Source organism: Lutra lutra, chromosome 14 (genome assembly GCF_902655055.1).
Source record: "Lutra lutra chromosome 14, mLutLut1.2, whole genome shotgun sequence".
Lineage (NCBI taxonomy): Eukaryota > Metazoa > Chordata > Mammalia > Carnivora > Mustelidae > Lutra > Lutra lutra.
In genome coordinates, this window is record NC_062291.1 from 59,155,993 (window position 1) to 59,172,859 (window position 16,867).

Here is a 16,867-nt window from a genome sequence, read left to right on the forward strand (position 1 = left end):
CCAGGACAACAGCTGTGCAGGAAGCATGGAGATCAACCAGTCCAGATGGGACCAGAGGAGGGACGGCTTCAGGAAAGCAGGACAAGGACAAGATGAAACTAATGGCTACCTGGGGTGTTTGCATAGAAAGAGAGGATATTTACCCCTCTGGTACAGAGTTGAGGGATGAATTGGGGATAGATTAATAGGAAACTAGGCAAATGAAAAAAGAGACATTATTAACTCCAGGGAAAACAGAAAGTTGTGAAGGAAAGAAAATGTACGCATAGTACACCACATTCTTGCTGTGAGTCATACTTACATAGTAATAAAAATGTGAATACTGAATTCTGATCTAGCCAATACTTAGATATAAAATACTGGAATATGGGGAAAGGTAAATATGTTTCAGTATGTGAAGAGTTAGAGAGGTATGAGAGCTAAATTCTTATCTTCCATGGTAGGAAAGTAATAGATAATATTTGAATTGGGAAAATATCAAGAAGCAGCAGTATCAGACTGTTTAGAAATATGGAAACAAATAGAAGTGGCTTGAATTATGATGATTCCTTGTGGAGAGGTGGATATGGGGGTGAGAAGGGTAGAGCTGGGTACTGATGGTTTGTATTATGAACAAAAATGCAATGCATGCTTATTACAGAAAAATGGGAAACTATAGAAAAGTGAAAATGAGAATGAAAGAGTCTCATTACTCCCTTTATCTAAAGATTAACACTTTGACATATTAGTGTCTTTTAGGTTTATGTACATTTTTTATATTACTGAAGTATGATTTATATACTTTATATTTTACTTTATACTTTATATTTAACTTAACAAAAGCATTTTCCATTTATTATATTTCATAAATATTTTTATACCAATTTGTTATATTATATAATAGTTAACATTATTTAGCTGTAACAATTTAGGCTTTTCCTGAATATTTTACCATAAAAAAGTTCAAACAGAGACAAATGGAAAAAACCGTATAGTGAAAACCATAAAGCTACCACCTAGGTTCTACAATTAACATTTTACTATACTCGCTCTATCTCCCTTTTTTCAATCTATTGCTCTATCCATCCATTGATCCATTTTATGTTTTGAAACATTTCAAAGTAAATTGCAGACTTTACACTTCATCCTAAACTTTAGGTACAACTAGAGTTCAACAGCTGTTTATGGTTCTTTTTCTTAAGTAAATTTTACATATATAATGATATGTACAAATTTTAAGTATATCATTTGATGAATTTTAACAAATGTATCCCCCTTTGTAACCCAAATCCTCTATCAAGATGCAGAACATTATAATCACCCCAGAAAATTCTCTCATGTGTCTTTGCCTCTCTATCCATATCCTTGCCCTTATAATCACAAAGGTAATGTTCTAATTTTTAAAACTTCATATAATTGCAACATATGCAATTTTTTATATAAGCCTTTTTCCACTTAGCATAATGACTTAGAGACAACAACCGTGTTGTGGAGTGTATCATTAGTTTGTTCTTTTATCTTGCTGAGTATCATTCCTTTGTATGAGTAAACAACTCTTTGTTTCATTTATTCTCATGCCAATGGGCACCTGGGCTGCTTTTAGTTTTTGCCTGGTATGAGTATTCTTGTAAAAGTTTTTGTGTGACATTTTCATTTCCTTTGGGTAAATACCTAGCAATGGAATTGCTCTGTCACAGGACAGGTATGTATTTAGTCATATAAGAAATTGCCAGATTCTCCAAAACGAGACATTATATAAGGACATTAAGAATTTTTAATCTGTGTCATTTTCGGTAAATTGTATTTTCAAGAAACTTGTTCAATTGTCAAATTTGTTGGCATAAAGTTGTTCATAATATTCCCTTATTATACTTTTAATGTCTATGGGACCTACAGTAAGAATCCCTTTCTTTCCTGATAACGACAATTTCCTCTCTCTCTCTCTCTCTAGTTTTCAAATTTCTTGACCTACTCAAAGAAATACTTTTGGTCTTGTGAGTTTTCTCTCCTGTTTGTTTTATGTTTTATTGCTTTCTGCTTTTATCTTTGTTACTTTCTTCATTTTACTTCTTTTGGATTTAGGTTGTTCTTTTTCTAGCTTAATATAGAAACGAAGGTGATTATTTTTAAGATTCTTCTTTTCTAATTACACATGTTAAATAATAAATTTCCCTCCAAGCTCTGCTTTTGCTGAATCCCAGAAATTCTGATAAAACATCTTTATATTCATTTCAAAATATTTCTTACTTTCTCTCATGATTTCTTCTTTGATCCATAGATTATTTTAAAATCTATAATTTAATTTCCAAATATTTATGGGTTTGACAGATATTTTTGTTACTAATATCTAACTTAATTTCTTTGTCATCAAAAAACATTCTGTATCATCTCAATACTTTCAAATTTATTGAAACTTGTCTTATAGCTGAGCACATGGTTTATCTTGATCAGTGTTCCATGTGAATTTGAAAGGAATGTGTATTCAGTTGTAGTCTACAAATGTCAATTAAGTCAAGCTGATTCATAGTGTTATTCAAATCTTTGATATCCTTCCTTTAATCTAACTGTCCTATTAATTACTGAAAGAGATGTTTTTAAATTTTTGGCTATGACAGTGCATTTGTCTATTTTTTACCCCTGTGGTTCTTTTAGTTTTTCCTTTGTGTATTTGGATCTCTGTTATTAGGTACTGCATTAGTTTTCTGCTGCTGCTCTAAACAAATTAATAGGTAGTGGCTTAAAACGATCCAAATTTATTATCTTACAGTTTTATAGCTTAGACATTATCATAGGTCTCACTGGGTTAAAATCAAATATTGGGAGGGCTTCCTTCTAGAAGTGCTAGGGAAGAATCCATTTTCCAGCTTCTAAAGGCTACCCACATTCCTTGGTTCATGGCCCCCTTCTTCCTCTTCAATCCAGCAATGATGGATCAAGTCCTTCTCATGTCACATTAACATAACTTTCTCTTCTGTAGTTAAGTCTTCCTCCCTTACATTGGGTTCATCTGGATAATCCAGGAAAAGGTGGATTTACTTTATTTTAGATCAGCAGCCTTAGTTCCATGTGAAACCTTAATTCTAGGAATTGCAGTCTTCTTAGAGTGAATGTTGTATTACCTTACATAAAAGAACTTCACAATAGTGTAATTCCATTTGGTCCTCCTCCCTTCTTCCTCCTTTGTGGTAAGATTGTCATATGTTTTACATTTCTATATGTTATAAACCCCATAATATAATGTTGTATTTTTGCATTACCCAGTATATTTTTTTTAAGAAGCAAAGAGAAAAAATAGTCTTTTATATTTATCTACAAATTTACCATTTCCAATGTGTTTCATTATTTTTTGAAATCCAGGTTTTCCTTCAGGTGTTACTATTGCTTTTCTATCTGAAAAAAATTGTTTTAGTATTTCTTGTAGCACAGGCCTACTGGTTTTCATTTATAAAAAACATCTTTATTTAACTTTCATTTTTAAAGAATATTTTTGCTAGATATAGAATCCTGGCTTTTTTTTCCTTTAGCACTTTAAAGATGTTGTTCCATTGTCTTCTATTCTCCATTGCTTCTGATGTCCAGGTAGCCAAAATTTGTGTCTTTGTTCACTATATGTAAAGTACGATTTTATCTGAATACTTTGAAGATTTTTTTCCTCACCCCTTGCTCTCAGCAGTTTGACTATGATATCCCAGGCAAGATTTACCTTGTATTTATCCTTCTTAGGGTTTTCTTTTGCCTTTCTTACTTCCTTCCTCCCTTCCTTTCTTTTTTAAGATAGATAGATTGATTTTGTTAGAGGGGGAGAGATCGATTGATTTTGTGAGAGGGGGAGAGAGAGAGAGAGAGAGCGAGAGAGAGCAAGCTAATCTCAAGCTAACTCTGTGCTGAGTGCAGAGCCCAACACAGGGCTTGATCTCAGGACCCTGACATTGCGACCTGAGATGAAACTAAGAGTCGGAACCTTAACTGACTGTTGCACCCAGGAGCCCCTATCCTTCTTAGGGTTTTCTTAGGTTCTTGGTTCTATAAGTTAATGTTTTTTGCCAAATTTGAGAGGAGTTCTGCTTTAGTTTCTTCAAAAAAAGTTTTCTGCTTTATTATCTGTTTCTTCCCTCTGGTCTGTAATTATACAAATTATACATCTTTTTTAAAAAAGATTTTATTTATTTATTTGACAGAGAGAGAGTAGGCAGAGAGGCAGGCAGAAAGAGAGAGGAGGAAGCAGGCTCCCCAGTGAGCAGAGAGCCCGATGTGGGGCTCCATCCCAGGACCCTGGGATCATGACCTGAGCCTAAGGCAGAGGCTTTAACCCACTGAGCCACCCAGGTGCCCCCAAATGTTAGACATCTTAATATTGGCAATGAGATTGTTGAAACTTTGAACATTTTCTTCCCAGTAGTTTTGCTCTGTTCTTTAATTGTATAATTTCTAATGATCTATTTGCAAGTTCACTAACCCTTTTTTTCTATAGTTTCCAATTTCTTCTTAAGTGCACCCAGTGAGTTTTTCATTTCAGTTTCTTCTTTTCTTTAAAAATTTCATTTGGTTCTTTTATATATATATATATATATATATTGTTTCCATTTCACTGCTGATCTTTCCCTATGTTTCCACTCAATACAAACATTTTCCCTAATTATTTGAATATATTTACAATAGTTGTTTAAAATCCTTATCAACTGATTCTTTAAAAAAATTTTTTTTAATTTTGTTTAGCATATGATGTATTATTTGTTTCAGAGGTACAGGTCTGTGAATCATCAGTCTTACACAATTCACAGCGCTCATCATAGCACATACCCTCCTCAGTGTCCATCACTCAACCACCCTATCCCTCCACTCTGCCAGCAACCCTCAGTTTGTTTCCTGAGATTAAAAGTCTCTTATGGTTTGTCTCCCTCAATACCTAGGTCATCTCTGGGTTTCTATTTATTGCTCATTCTTTTGGCCAAGACTCAGAATTTCCCATTTCTCTGCATATCTAGTAATTTTTAAATTGTGTACTTCAAAGTGTGTGTGATATTTTATAGAGACAGAAGAGTGTTGGTTTGGATATATCAGGAAATTGGATAAATGACTGATCATCTTGTTCTTATGGCATCTTCAGTTTACACGTTGTTAGGATGAATCTGTTTTATTTATACATTGGATTCAGGACAAATCCTTAGACCCAGGACAAGACTTTACTCCTGAGGCATAACTCTTAGTTTTCACTGGAAAGTACAAGGTACTTACAAAGTCCCTCTAAATTTGTGAAATTCAAGTTCTAATCTCTGTCCCTCATGTGACAGCAGCTGAAATTGCTGTTCAACTTTTTCAGATTTCCAGCTGTTATTTTCTACCAGGCTCTTTGGGGTCTCCCTTGAATATGCACATTGCAGGGATCAGGCAAGGATTTGAAGGAAGTTTATGAGCATGTTCTGTGTTTTGCCCATAGCTCCTTCTTTCTGAGATTTCTACCTTCTGACTCCTTCTAAGACTTTACACCAATATACAACCATGTATTTTGTTTGAGTTCTAACCACATCATACTGCATAGATTCTTAAGTGAACACAGATCTTACTAGCATCATTCAATTCTTTCAAGGATTGAATAATTTTCTCTAGATTTTGCCGCCTTTTGGTCATTCTCCTCTGTGTGTGTATTATTTTTTTGTTCTAGATTTATCATTGATAACTGATACAAACTAGTGTACTACTTACTCATGTAATTGGAACTTCATCTCACTAACTTTTCTTTTTATTAGTTTTGTTAACATATAATGTATTATTTGCCCCAGGGGTACAGATCTGTGAATCATCAGGCTTACACATTTCACAGTACTCACCATTATCACATACCCTCCCCAATGTCCATAACCCAACCACCCTCTCTATTCCCCCCTCCCCAAGCAACCCTCAGTTTTTTTTGTGAGATTAAGAGTCTCTAATTGTTTGTCTCCCTCCTGATCCCATCTTGTTTCATTTTTTCCTTCCCTACCCACCAAACCTCCCACCCTGCCTCTCAAATTCCTCATATCAGGGAGTTCATATGAGAATTAATTGTCTTTCTCTGATTGACTTATTTCTCTCAGCACAATACCCTCTAGTTCCATCCACATCATTGCAAATGGCAAGATTTCATTCCTTTTGATGGCTGCATAGTATTCCATTGTCTACATATACACTAGATCTTCTTTATCCATTCATCTGTTGATGGACATCTAGGTCCTTTCCATAGTTTGGCTATTGTGGACATCGCTGCCATAAAAATTTGGGCGTGTCCCTTTGGATCACTACATTTTTATCTTTAGGATAAATACCCAGCAGTGCGATTGTTGGGTCATAGGGTAGCTCTATTTTTCAAATTTTGAAGAACCTCCATGCTGGCTTTTATGCATGGATTGGGAAGGACCAATCATTAAGTCATGTATCTTGGTCCTCAAAACCCAAGAGCATGAATTTCAAATCAAAATAGTCCAACTATATAGACATCTTTATTTTTTACTTCAAACTCAGAGTTCTTGTTCAAGTTCCAAGTTCAGTACTCCAGTACTGAATTGATTCTTTTGGTGACCTATATATAGATATTTACTGACAAATTCAGTGTTCTTTTCTTTTTTTTTTTTTTTCTGACTTTGACTCTTGATTTCTTTACATTAAGTAGTTCACCTCAGCATTTCTTAGGGTTAGGGAAACATGGTATTTGGCTTTAATTTTCACTAAATCCTCCTGGACTCCTGGCCAGGATCTCCTGGAATTGTTCCATCACTACTCCAAGTCTTGATTGAAAACTGTGGGTGGAAGGGATAAATGGTAGATTCCAGGTGCTACTGGTTGTCCCCAAATGAGTGCTGGTCCTGGAGCCAAAAGAAATACAATCCCTTGCGCGCTTTAAGGGGTATTTTTATAGTAGTTGTAAACACATGACATTTATCTTGAGAGGTGGCCAATATTTTAAAAATAACTAATAAAATATATTTATAAAAGTCTTATTTCTCCATTATAAAAAAAGACTGGGCTCACTTCATTCCATTTGTGTTATGGAGAGAGTTTGAATATGGAAGAAAAACTTTTTCTGATCCCTCCTTGTCAGTCACAATAACTAAGCATGTCTTACATTCTTACCCAATAATTTTCATACACTGATCTCTTTATTTCTCCTTACAAACAGTATGAATTCTTCAAGCTTCAGCCTTTATGCTACATTATCAAGATAGTTTTTGATGAAAGACACTGAAGAGGATTTGAATTGCTCTAGTAGAATGTAATATTTTCAGCAAAAAATCATTGTCTTATTATTAAAGTAGTAACAGTTAAGAGAATAGCCCTTGGAGTGAGACACACTCAACTCTAAGTCCCAAATCTACCAGTTTCTGTGCAATGTTTGGAGTTTCTACAACTTCCTTTAAGTTATGCAAGAGATAAAACTAGTTCCAAACTCATTTGGTTGTTGTGAGAATCAGACACAGTAAGGCATAAAAGGTTTGCAACATTTCCTGCACAGTTTTCATCATTGTTGTCATTTTCCCCCATAGTAAAGGCTCCGTAAACAATTGCCTAAATAAGTACTTATTGAACTAAGTGCCATTCTGGTGGAAGAGAAAAACACACAAATTACAAAGACAAGTTAAGAGAAAAAAATAATTATAAGTTTGGTAAAGTAATTATAAGTTATGTAAGGTAGCATGGAAAGAAAAGAGCTAAGAAAGAGAATTAAAGGGGGTCTGTGTTAGATAGGATCATCCGGGAAGCCCTCTCAAAGGAGATAACATGAAAGTTGAGCTTTTAGAGATGAGAAGGAACTAGCCACACAAAAAATGAGGATAATAGCATTCTAGGCAGAGACAAAAGCACTTACAAAGATCCTGAGGCAGACATGCATGTGAACCTTCTAAACAGTGAAAGACCACTAGTGTATTGGGACAGGATGAATTAGGTCAGGGTAGCACTAGAAATAATCATACAGTAGCAGAGGCAACACTAAGTACCTTCCTTATAGTCCAGAGTATAGTTTAAGTACAAAGGGAAGGCACTAGGGGGTTTTAAGAATGGGAATGACAAGATCTTTAGATCTACTCATCTATGACTCACAAAACAAACTGAAGGAGGAAGGATAAGAATTCCTGGAAACATTTAAAATGATGCTTACAGAAAATAAGTATAAATGCATAATAAAATATTTTCCATTATGACTGAAGTTATTGATTGCCAACAATCAAAAATCCTTTTGGGATAGTTAATAAAGGTTTCACTCACTGCTCTTGCTTCCTTCTCAACTGTTACGAATCCTAAGGAATTCTGTGACCCACTTAAAATGGAGGATAGAGAAGAGAAGTAACTGTGCTGGGAAGGCAGGGTTAGATTTACTAAGTGAGGTGGTCATAGTTGACAGTTTCAAGGGCCCAGAATAGAAGCACATGTCTGAACTGTGAGAACCACATTAGATAAAAGAGGACTTAGAAGATGCTGTGGTGTAGACTTCTTCACTCCTATGTGGAACATAAGCCATAGCATAGAGGACCATAATGGAAAGGAGGGAAATCTGAAGGGAGAGAAATCAGAGAGGGGGAAGAACCATGAGAGACTAAAGACCATAGGAAACAAACTGAGGGTTTCAGGGATGGGGAGGGGGTAACAGGGTGATGGGTATTGAGGAGGGCACATGTTGTGATGAGCACTGGGTATTATATGTAACTAATGAATCATTGAACACTACATCAAAAACTAATGATGTATTATACAAGGGGTAACTGAATATAATAAAAAAAAAAAAGAAGAAAGGGCAGGATTCTGGTTAAAAAATTGGTGAGACATTGTGAGATGCTGAAATTCCAGCACCAATATCATAAGGAAACTTAAAGAAAATCAACTTATATGTCAGATAATGATCTTTATAAATCAAGCTACCATAGGGTAAAAAGCCTTTGCCACTATAAGCTTCTTGGAATACTGAGGTTTGTCTTCTCTTGAGGCTGCTTCATTGCCTTCATATTCTTTTTTTTTTTAATTGTTTCATATTAGTTACACTCTTGGCATTAATTAGGACCACTGCCATTGCTATAATAAAGTATTGTTATTTTAACGTGATATATTGAGTAATTAAAACTATTTACTCTCTTAAGGAAATTTATTCCCAAGGAAAAGCTTATGGGTAAATGATGGCATGCTCACATTCCCATTACCTGTTCACCAATGACAGATTAATTTGAAAGTATATATAATAGCTGAGCTTTCATTGTTTTTGTGTTTTGGGTTTTTTTGTTTGTTTTTGGGTTTTTTTTAAACAACAAAACAAAATCATATTACTATGAGATAGTATGATATCTCATACCGTGAGATAGTATGCATCACAAGAACAGTTTTGGAATTAGTTTTGACTTTTTCTCTTGGAGGATAAAGGGTAGCTTATTAGATGTCAGCTATAAAGTTCATAACAGCTAATTATCTTTCATTTCACCAAAGCTATAATAAGTAAGAGCAAAAAATGGTGAATACCTACTGTTGCCAGGTAACTGCATCCACCGTGCTTCCTGCCACCTTCATGAATCTGTACAGAACAGAAAGAACAAATAAAATAAGCTGAGGCATAGATTAGGCCAGTCCTTGGGCTAAGAGTCCACAGCCACAATTAAGGTCTATCCAGAGCTACTGGAAGTTAAACTATACAGAAGGTTAAAGTAAGGATACTTTCAGCTCTTCACACATCCTTTACCATCTGGAAATCAAGACCCCAGTACAGCATGCTGTCTCTCTCTGTCTTCCCAAGCCCATGCCTGATGGTTCCCACGTCGCTTTCCCCGTGCTCAAAACTTCTCTCTCTCATTTCTTATTCTCTAAGGATTCTGAAATCTGCTAGGAAACAAATAAACTATAACATTTCCCAAGGATGGCAACTCAATAGAGCCTTTGAAAACGTCAGGCCTTTCCTTCTGAAAAGAGCTCAGGAAAACCCAATTTAGTTATATAAGCATAAAGCACTTTCAAATATACTCCAGTGATGGGCTGCCATACCTGAGTGTAGAAACCTGAGCACCACACAGAGAAATCTTTTTTTTAAAGTTTTGAGTTTTATTTAAATTCTAGTTAGTTAACATATAGTGTAATATTAGTTTTAGGAATAGAATTTAGTGATTCATCACTTACATATAACATAGAGAAATCTATTTCTGAAGCAGCTATGGAGTGTCACCTAACATTTGTTCAGCTCAAAAGAGAAACCACACCTGTTTCCTTTCAAAACACACAGCAAAGCCTTGCTACTAATTTCCCAGCCTCCTGTGCTCCTGGAGGTTCTGCCAGAACCAAAGAGCTGGGAGGAAGGATCTAAGGGCCCACAGATGCTGCCAAGTATCATAAATTTCAAGTCTGTGAATAACTCAATTATCTACTAACCTCCATTTTCCCCATCCACAAGTTCTGAGGCCATAGTGCTGTCATGGCTATTGTTACTATTTGAAAGAGTTACCATCCAGACACAGGAAATCAAAAGGAGTATTTCTGTTCATTAAGATTTTCCTTCCAACCCTGAGACCCTGGAAGGGAACTTTTCTACAGACAGAATCTTCCATCAGTATTTCATAACCAAAGAACTCTTCCATTAGGAAGGGAGACAGTGTTTTGTCAAGAAGGTCCTATCCTACCCCATCCCAGCATAATCTTGCAGGCAGACACATGGCAAAGGGGTTGCTATGTGTTGCCCAAACAGAGGCTCTGTTTTGCCAAGATGTGGAAGAATACCTAGTTTTTGCAGGATTGGAAGTGAGAGAGGGTGCCAGGACTGCTGCTTAACATTGGAGTGAATTTTATAAAAAAGATGAAGAGGAACAAGAGGAGGGAAATGGGGGTGGGATAGAAGAAAGAACAGGAGAAGAGAACAAAGAAGAAAAGGAGGACATGGAAGATAGGAGAAGAAGGAGATGAGGAAGAAGAGGCAGGTTGGTTCTTATCTATATGGTCTTGCCTTCTTTTCTCCAGGAGCAAGAATACAGGAAATGGAACATAAGGGTGATCAGGAATGGAACTGGTTTGATGGGCAAGACTAAAACGTAAATGGAGATTGGAGGGAATATAACACATGTTGAGTACCTACTTAGTACCAGTCATTCATGTGTTATTTCTTATAATTCTCAAAGCTATTTTGCTTAGTAGGGTGGATATTATTGATTCCATTATGCAGATTACTAACTTCCCTACTGGCTAGAGAAGTAGTGGCTCTAGACATCCCAAACAGTCATTTTTATGGAGTCAGGTCACCCCTTCTAGTAGCACTCCTGGGGAAGCAGGGCAAGACCAGGCAAAGCAATAAATACCAGCTGGAGTATTTCCAAAATGGAAATATTTTATGTAACACTGTCTTCATTTACATATAAAATAACCATAATAAAAATTACACTGACATTTATAGTGCTTTATCATTATAAAATGCTTTTCAGCTTCTTATATGTATAACTTCACATAGTCCTCAAAACAACCTGGTAGGTAGTAAATATTCCTAATTTATACTTGAGGAGGCTATGCTTCCTGGAGGTTCTATGACTTTCTCAAATTCATAGAGTTAGTTTGGACTAAACCCAGGTTCTCTGACTCCAAACCCAACCCTCCTTCCAGGATTCTATGCTGCCTCCAAGCTGCTTTCACTGAGACTCAGAAGTACAAAAGAGACTCAGAAGTGCAAAAAATAAGTTGAACTTTTGCCTTGAGAAAATACTAACAATTTATCCGAAAAAAGAAAAGAAAAAAGAAAAAACAAAACCTGAGCACCTCCTTTGCTTATGGCTTCCTCTCAGACTTGAGAATTATAGTGCCTACTTGTAAGAGAATAGGAGGGGTATCAAAGGAGACTGACCCAGGGCTTCTGCTACAAGATAAAAACCATAATGCCAGAAGACAGAACTGGAGACAATCGGCGATCAGAGTTTCTATCAGAAGACAAACTAACTGCTGAGGGACAGCTGTCAAGGAAGCAGTTAGCTCTACCCTGTATGGTGTTAGAAGTGAGAGAAACATTGAGGAAAGCTTCACATCGCAGATGACATTGAATTTGGCATTGAAAGAAGAGTACGATTTTTGCCATGAAGAACAGGCAAAACAAGGTAGAGTCAAGGTGAATGTATTCTCAGGAGTCCTTCTTGGCTGATGTCAAGAGACAGGTAAGGGAATGGCAGGAACTCAATCTGTTCCGGTCACTAGTTGCTAGGCTGTGATGCTACCAAGTCTGGCCTTTATCCCTTAATAACTAGGTATAAGTCCAGCTCCTATTTATCTTTGTATAACTAGTACCCAACATAACATTGCAAAATACAGCTGGCTCTTTTCATGTATATTTTTTGGGTTTATCCTGTGTTTAAACAAATGAGGGGAATTAGATTTGAGTGTCAGGAAGATGACTCTGGCTGGGTAAATGTGAAATGTACTCGTGTGGACAAACTGATAGGAGATGACTTCAGAGAGAGGGGATGCTTGGAAATGTGAGAATGAAAAGAGATCCATTGAGTAACACTGGTGGAGTACTCAAGAGGACTGGATGGGTGAGCCTAGTTGGGCAGGAAACAAAAGAGAGGAGCCCAAAGTTTTAATTGTAGTAATGCCATTGCCCAAGATGGGCAACCCAGGAACAGACTTTTGATGCTGATATCGCTGAATGTATTCCAATCCTCTTGAATATGCCTTAAAGAACTTGAAGTAAATAGTCACTGATGATAACAGCTATGCATTTACAAGAAAATAAGGAGGGAAAAAAATCATCAACACCCTGCTTGGCTATAAGGCTCTGGATAGGCAATTAAGAACACATCTAATTTGGTGTCTTAAAAGTTAGAAATTGGTTCTTTGTGGTATTATAATCTGGAGATCCTCATATGTATTCGGTAGTTGGTTCTGCTATAAGTTGATGATTAACTTCGTAACTAACTTTCCATTATTAAAAGTAGCATTATAAAAAGAATGGGGAAACTGAGTTAGGAAAATTTAGAGTAAGTTTAATGTTTTCTCTGCCCTAACCTATCCCACATCCCTCAAAAAAAATGCATAAAATCTGTAATTAAATATAAAATAGACTGGACCTTTATATAGAATGTTATAGTTCACAGAGAAATACTTTACAATTGAATAAAGGAAAAAGACTTACTGTGATCCTGGATAGGAAAATCAATTATTCTCCCTAAACTAATTTATGGGTTTAATGAAATTCTAATTTTAAAAATCCCAGTAGATATTTTTGAAACTTCACAAAATCATTCTAACATTCACATAGAAGAAGCCAAGAATATTCTTTAAAATTGGAATAATGAAGGGACATTTGTTTGATCTACCGTATATTAAAATATACCATAAAACCCACAATTATTAAAACATTCCTAGGAATTAGAAAGGAGATCTTAGGAACTAGTAAAGAGATTAGGAATTGGTAAGGAGATCTATGGAATAGACTTTTTAAAAAGTTATATAGAAGAATTTATTACATGGAAAAGAATTTAGTATTTGAAAAACTGAAACATTTCTTTAATGATGCTATGTGATTTGTGGCTATTTGGGGAAAAAAAATTAAAGTCAGATCCTCACCTAAAATTCTATTTCATATAAGAAATCAAATAGTAAAATATAGTTTAGTTCCATTATATTAAAAATATCTCAATTACAATTTAATACTTTGAAACAAATGTTGTTATCTTCTTAACTTTGGTAGCATATTGAAGCAGGAGAAAAGCTGCTTTAGCTTTGAGGAAACAGCATTATTAAATATGTATTCACATGAAAATTGCTATAAACTACATTCTTCTTTTTTCCTTCTTAATAAAATGAGGAAACCAACTTCAAACATATGGAAGCATTTCTACAATTATTCTGAGGAGGAAAAATCTAATTCACAAATAATGTCAAACAAAATATGCATTTCCAAATTCTACCAAGATGACCAAAGATACCCTTGTTTTTTGAGAAGTGTAAAGAACTCATCTCAAATGAGCAAATGTTCTGTTTTCAGAAGTCTTTGACATGATTTTTTTTTTAATACAGAGAAAGAGAAAACAACCACAGAAATAACACATAAAGGAAAACAATTAGACAACACCCCAAGGAAGAGACATTTTAAGTCAATGAGTTTGGGGGAATTCTCCCCATTCCCACGCCCCTTCCCTGAAAATTAGGACTCTCTATAACTACCCTGTAATCTGTATCATTTCTATCCTTTATTTTTATATCTCTATTGGCAATGTGGAAGACAACAAGTCCAAAAATATCATAATTTTCTTTGTTCAAATCTAACATTGATGGATTCTTCTGCTCTCTCATTCTGTCTGTTTCTCAGAAACTGGCCCAAACCACATAAATGAGTAACTTCAACACAGCTGCAGAATGCTCCACAACAGTAATTTTAAAGGTGGAATAACATGCACACAGACTAGTGCTGTCAGGAGTGAAATACCTCTGGGAAAGTGAAATTCCGTTTAGTGTCTTGTATTATCCAAGGATTTTCAGCCATCCACTTCCATTCTAATCCCTAGATTTAGGTCTATGAATGTACAAGTAAAAGATGACCCAGGATGTGAATAACAAAAAGGGCAAGACCTTGGTTTTCCAAGGTTGGATGTCTCCATACCTGAATTATGAAGACAGAAATCCCAGATGATTATCCCAGAGAACAGAAGATGTCTGCCCTGATGCTGACATCCAGTCATGCAAAGAAGGGTAAGAGAGTTAAAGGGCAGAGACTTGTATCAAAGGAAATTAGCCAGTGCCAGGCAGACCTCTCAGTATTGGGGGATCTTTCCCATTGGAGACAATCTGCTGCTATGGAAAAGAACAAAATATCCCCTTTCATTGTAAGTTCCTTTTCCTCCCCCAAGAGATCCCAAATCTGGGAGAATTTCTTTCCTTTGTTATCCACCTGCACATATGACGTATCTGAAATATTGTTGAACCTTCTCTCCCAGGGCATATCACAGCTCTCTCTTATAATAAGGCACATCTTTATTCATGGTCTTTGGGGTTTGATTTCTACTTCTGGACCACAGAATGCAACCCTAAAATCTGGAGTCTGAATTTTGCTCCCAGGAAGGAGGATAAATCCTTCACAAGGAACTGGATTTCTAAATGAGTAAAACCTTTAATAACAGAGTGGTAGTTGATCTTTTTTCCCTTGTCCACAAAGAGAACTTTGGTTATGTAACTAGCATGAATAAGATGTGACAGCCATTCTACACAAAGCCTAGGAAAAACCTGTGAGGAAATTATTTATCTTGAGTTATGGCAAACCAGGCATCATCCATTTGGTCCAAAGCCACTTGCTCTTCCATGGCTAATTCTATATTGAGCTATACGTACTAGGTACTGCATAGGACAAATGATATATTAATCTCTCTCTCTCTTTCTTTCTTTTTCCCTCATTCCCTTCCTCTCCTTTCACTCCTTTCCTTCCCTTTTTCTCCCCACCCCTATTTATATATAATACTACATTGGTAGTAAGCTGATAAATAGCATGGCTATATGTTCATTGACTTTAATTGCTAGTGCAGCTCTCTATTTAGGCTTTCCTTCTACCTTATTATTCCGTCAATTTGATAGATTTACAGAGCTTTTAATATAATGGAATTTGAGATGGATGAGATTCTTCAAACGATCTTTCTTGCCAATAAAATTTATATCCATGAGATTTAATTTAAGGGCAATCTTGAATGAAGAAAGAAAAGAATAAGTTAGCTTATACTGTATACTGATTGACATTTGGTAAGTGGTTTATATAATGTAGAACACTCTAAGGTTGTATTATCACTTTCATTTTATAGATAAAGAAACTGTGCTCAAGATCACCCAGGTTATAAGTTGCAGAGCTGAAATTCAAACCCAGTTCTGAATCTAAAGCCCTTGTTTTAACTATGCAGAGATAGCAAATTAGTGATGTGTGTAGTGCTGACCTCTTTTTTGAAGCCCATGGTAGATATTGGTAATAGATCTCAATATTGTCTCATTAACCTTAGAATTGACCTACAAATCAGGGTACCAGACACTATTACCTGGAACTGGCCCCCAGGATGAAGCCTATTTACTGCTAATGGGGAGTTAAAAGGAGGGAGGCTATAACAAAATGTTTGGAACAAAATGGAGGCAGATGGGAGGTAATAATACATAAAGGACAAAACAAGTTTGTTTGATTAAAATGAAGGCAAATGGCAGGGGGTGGGGGATGATGAGAGATGATGTTGAAACAGATTGGAAGGCTATGGCTGGAGCTGGAAGGCGCTGGTTAGGGGAATATTATTATAGACATATCTTGAGAGTCTAAAATGCTGCTAAGGAAGTCCTAAAGAGTTGGATTCAAGCAAAGAAGGGTTTAACTGACCTGATATGATTTGCCCTGGCTGTGGAGCCGGATGGGAAGGAGGAAAAATGCATCAAGATGTCATGATAAATTTCACATGTAAAACTAAACTTTCCAAAAGCTCAAGCCTTGGTATGAATCTGAGTCTAGGAGCGTGAACACAGTGGAAGTAAGGTAGAAAAGGATTGTATATATTTTTCCTAGTATGCCAGACCATGTGGCTTTGTTAAAAAACAAAGATTCAAGAAAATAGCACCACACAGTAGAAAGACCACAGGCCTAGGAGTCAGAAAGATACCTGATTTAGGACTTGGCTCCACAGCTTATTAGCTATGTGGCCTTGGGTGCCTTGTTTAATCTCTCTAAACCATTTCAAATGGAGGGAACAGCACCTACTTCTCAAGGCCTTGTGAAGATTAACAAGATAACATGCATGAAGAAGTGAGGCTACTGCCTGGCATGCTATTGGCACTGAAAAAATGTGATTCTGGTAAAAATTTAATATCTGTGCATCTCCATTCCTTGATCTGTAAAATAAAAATAAAACCCGTTCTGCCTATATTATAGGGCAGTGGTTCTTATGCTTTGATG

The 16,867-nt window shown here is 36.0% G+C and overlaps 1 protein-coding gene across 3 annotated transcripts in view; it reads right to left on the bottom strand.

Moving 5' to 3' along the window:
* Positions 1 to 16,867, bottom strand: part of HPSE2 (heparanase 2 (inactive)) — a 675,922-nt gene that overhangs the window by 210,816 nt on the left and 448,239 nt on the right. For 2 of the 3 annotated variants that reach the window (XM_047703040.1, XM_047703038.1), the window contains one exon: positions 9,461 to 9,508. The exons of the other annotated variant lie outside the window; for it this stretch is intronic. In XM_047703040.1, the coding sequence (XP_047558996.1) occupies positions 9,461 to 9,508 (48 nt within the window). The remainder of the gene's footprint in view (positions 1 to 9,460; positions 9,509 to 16,867) is intronic. 3 annotated transcript variants of the gene reach the window in all.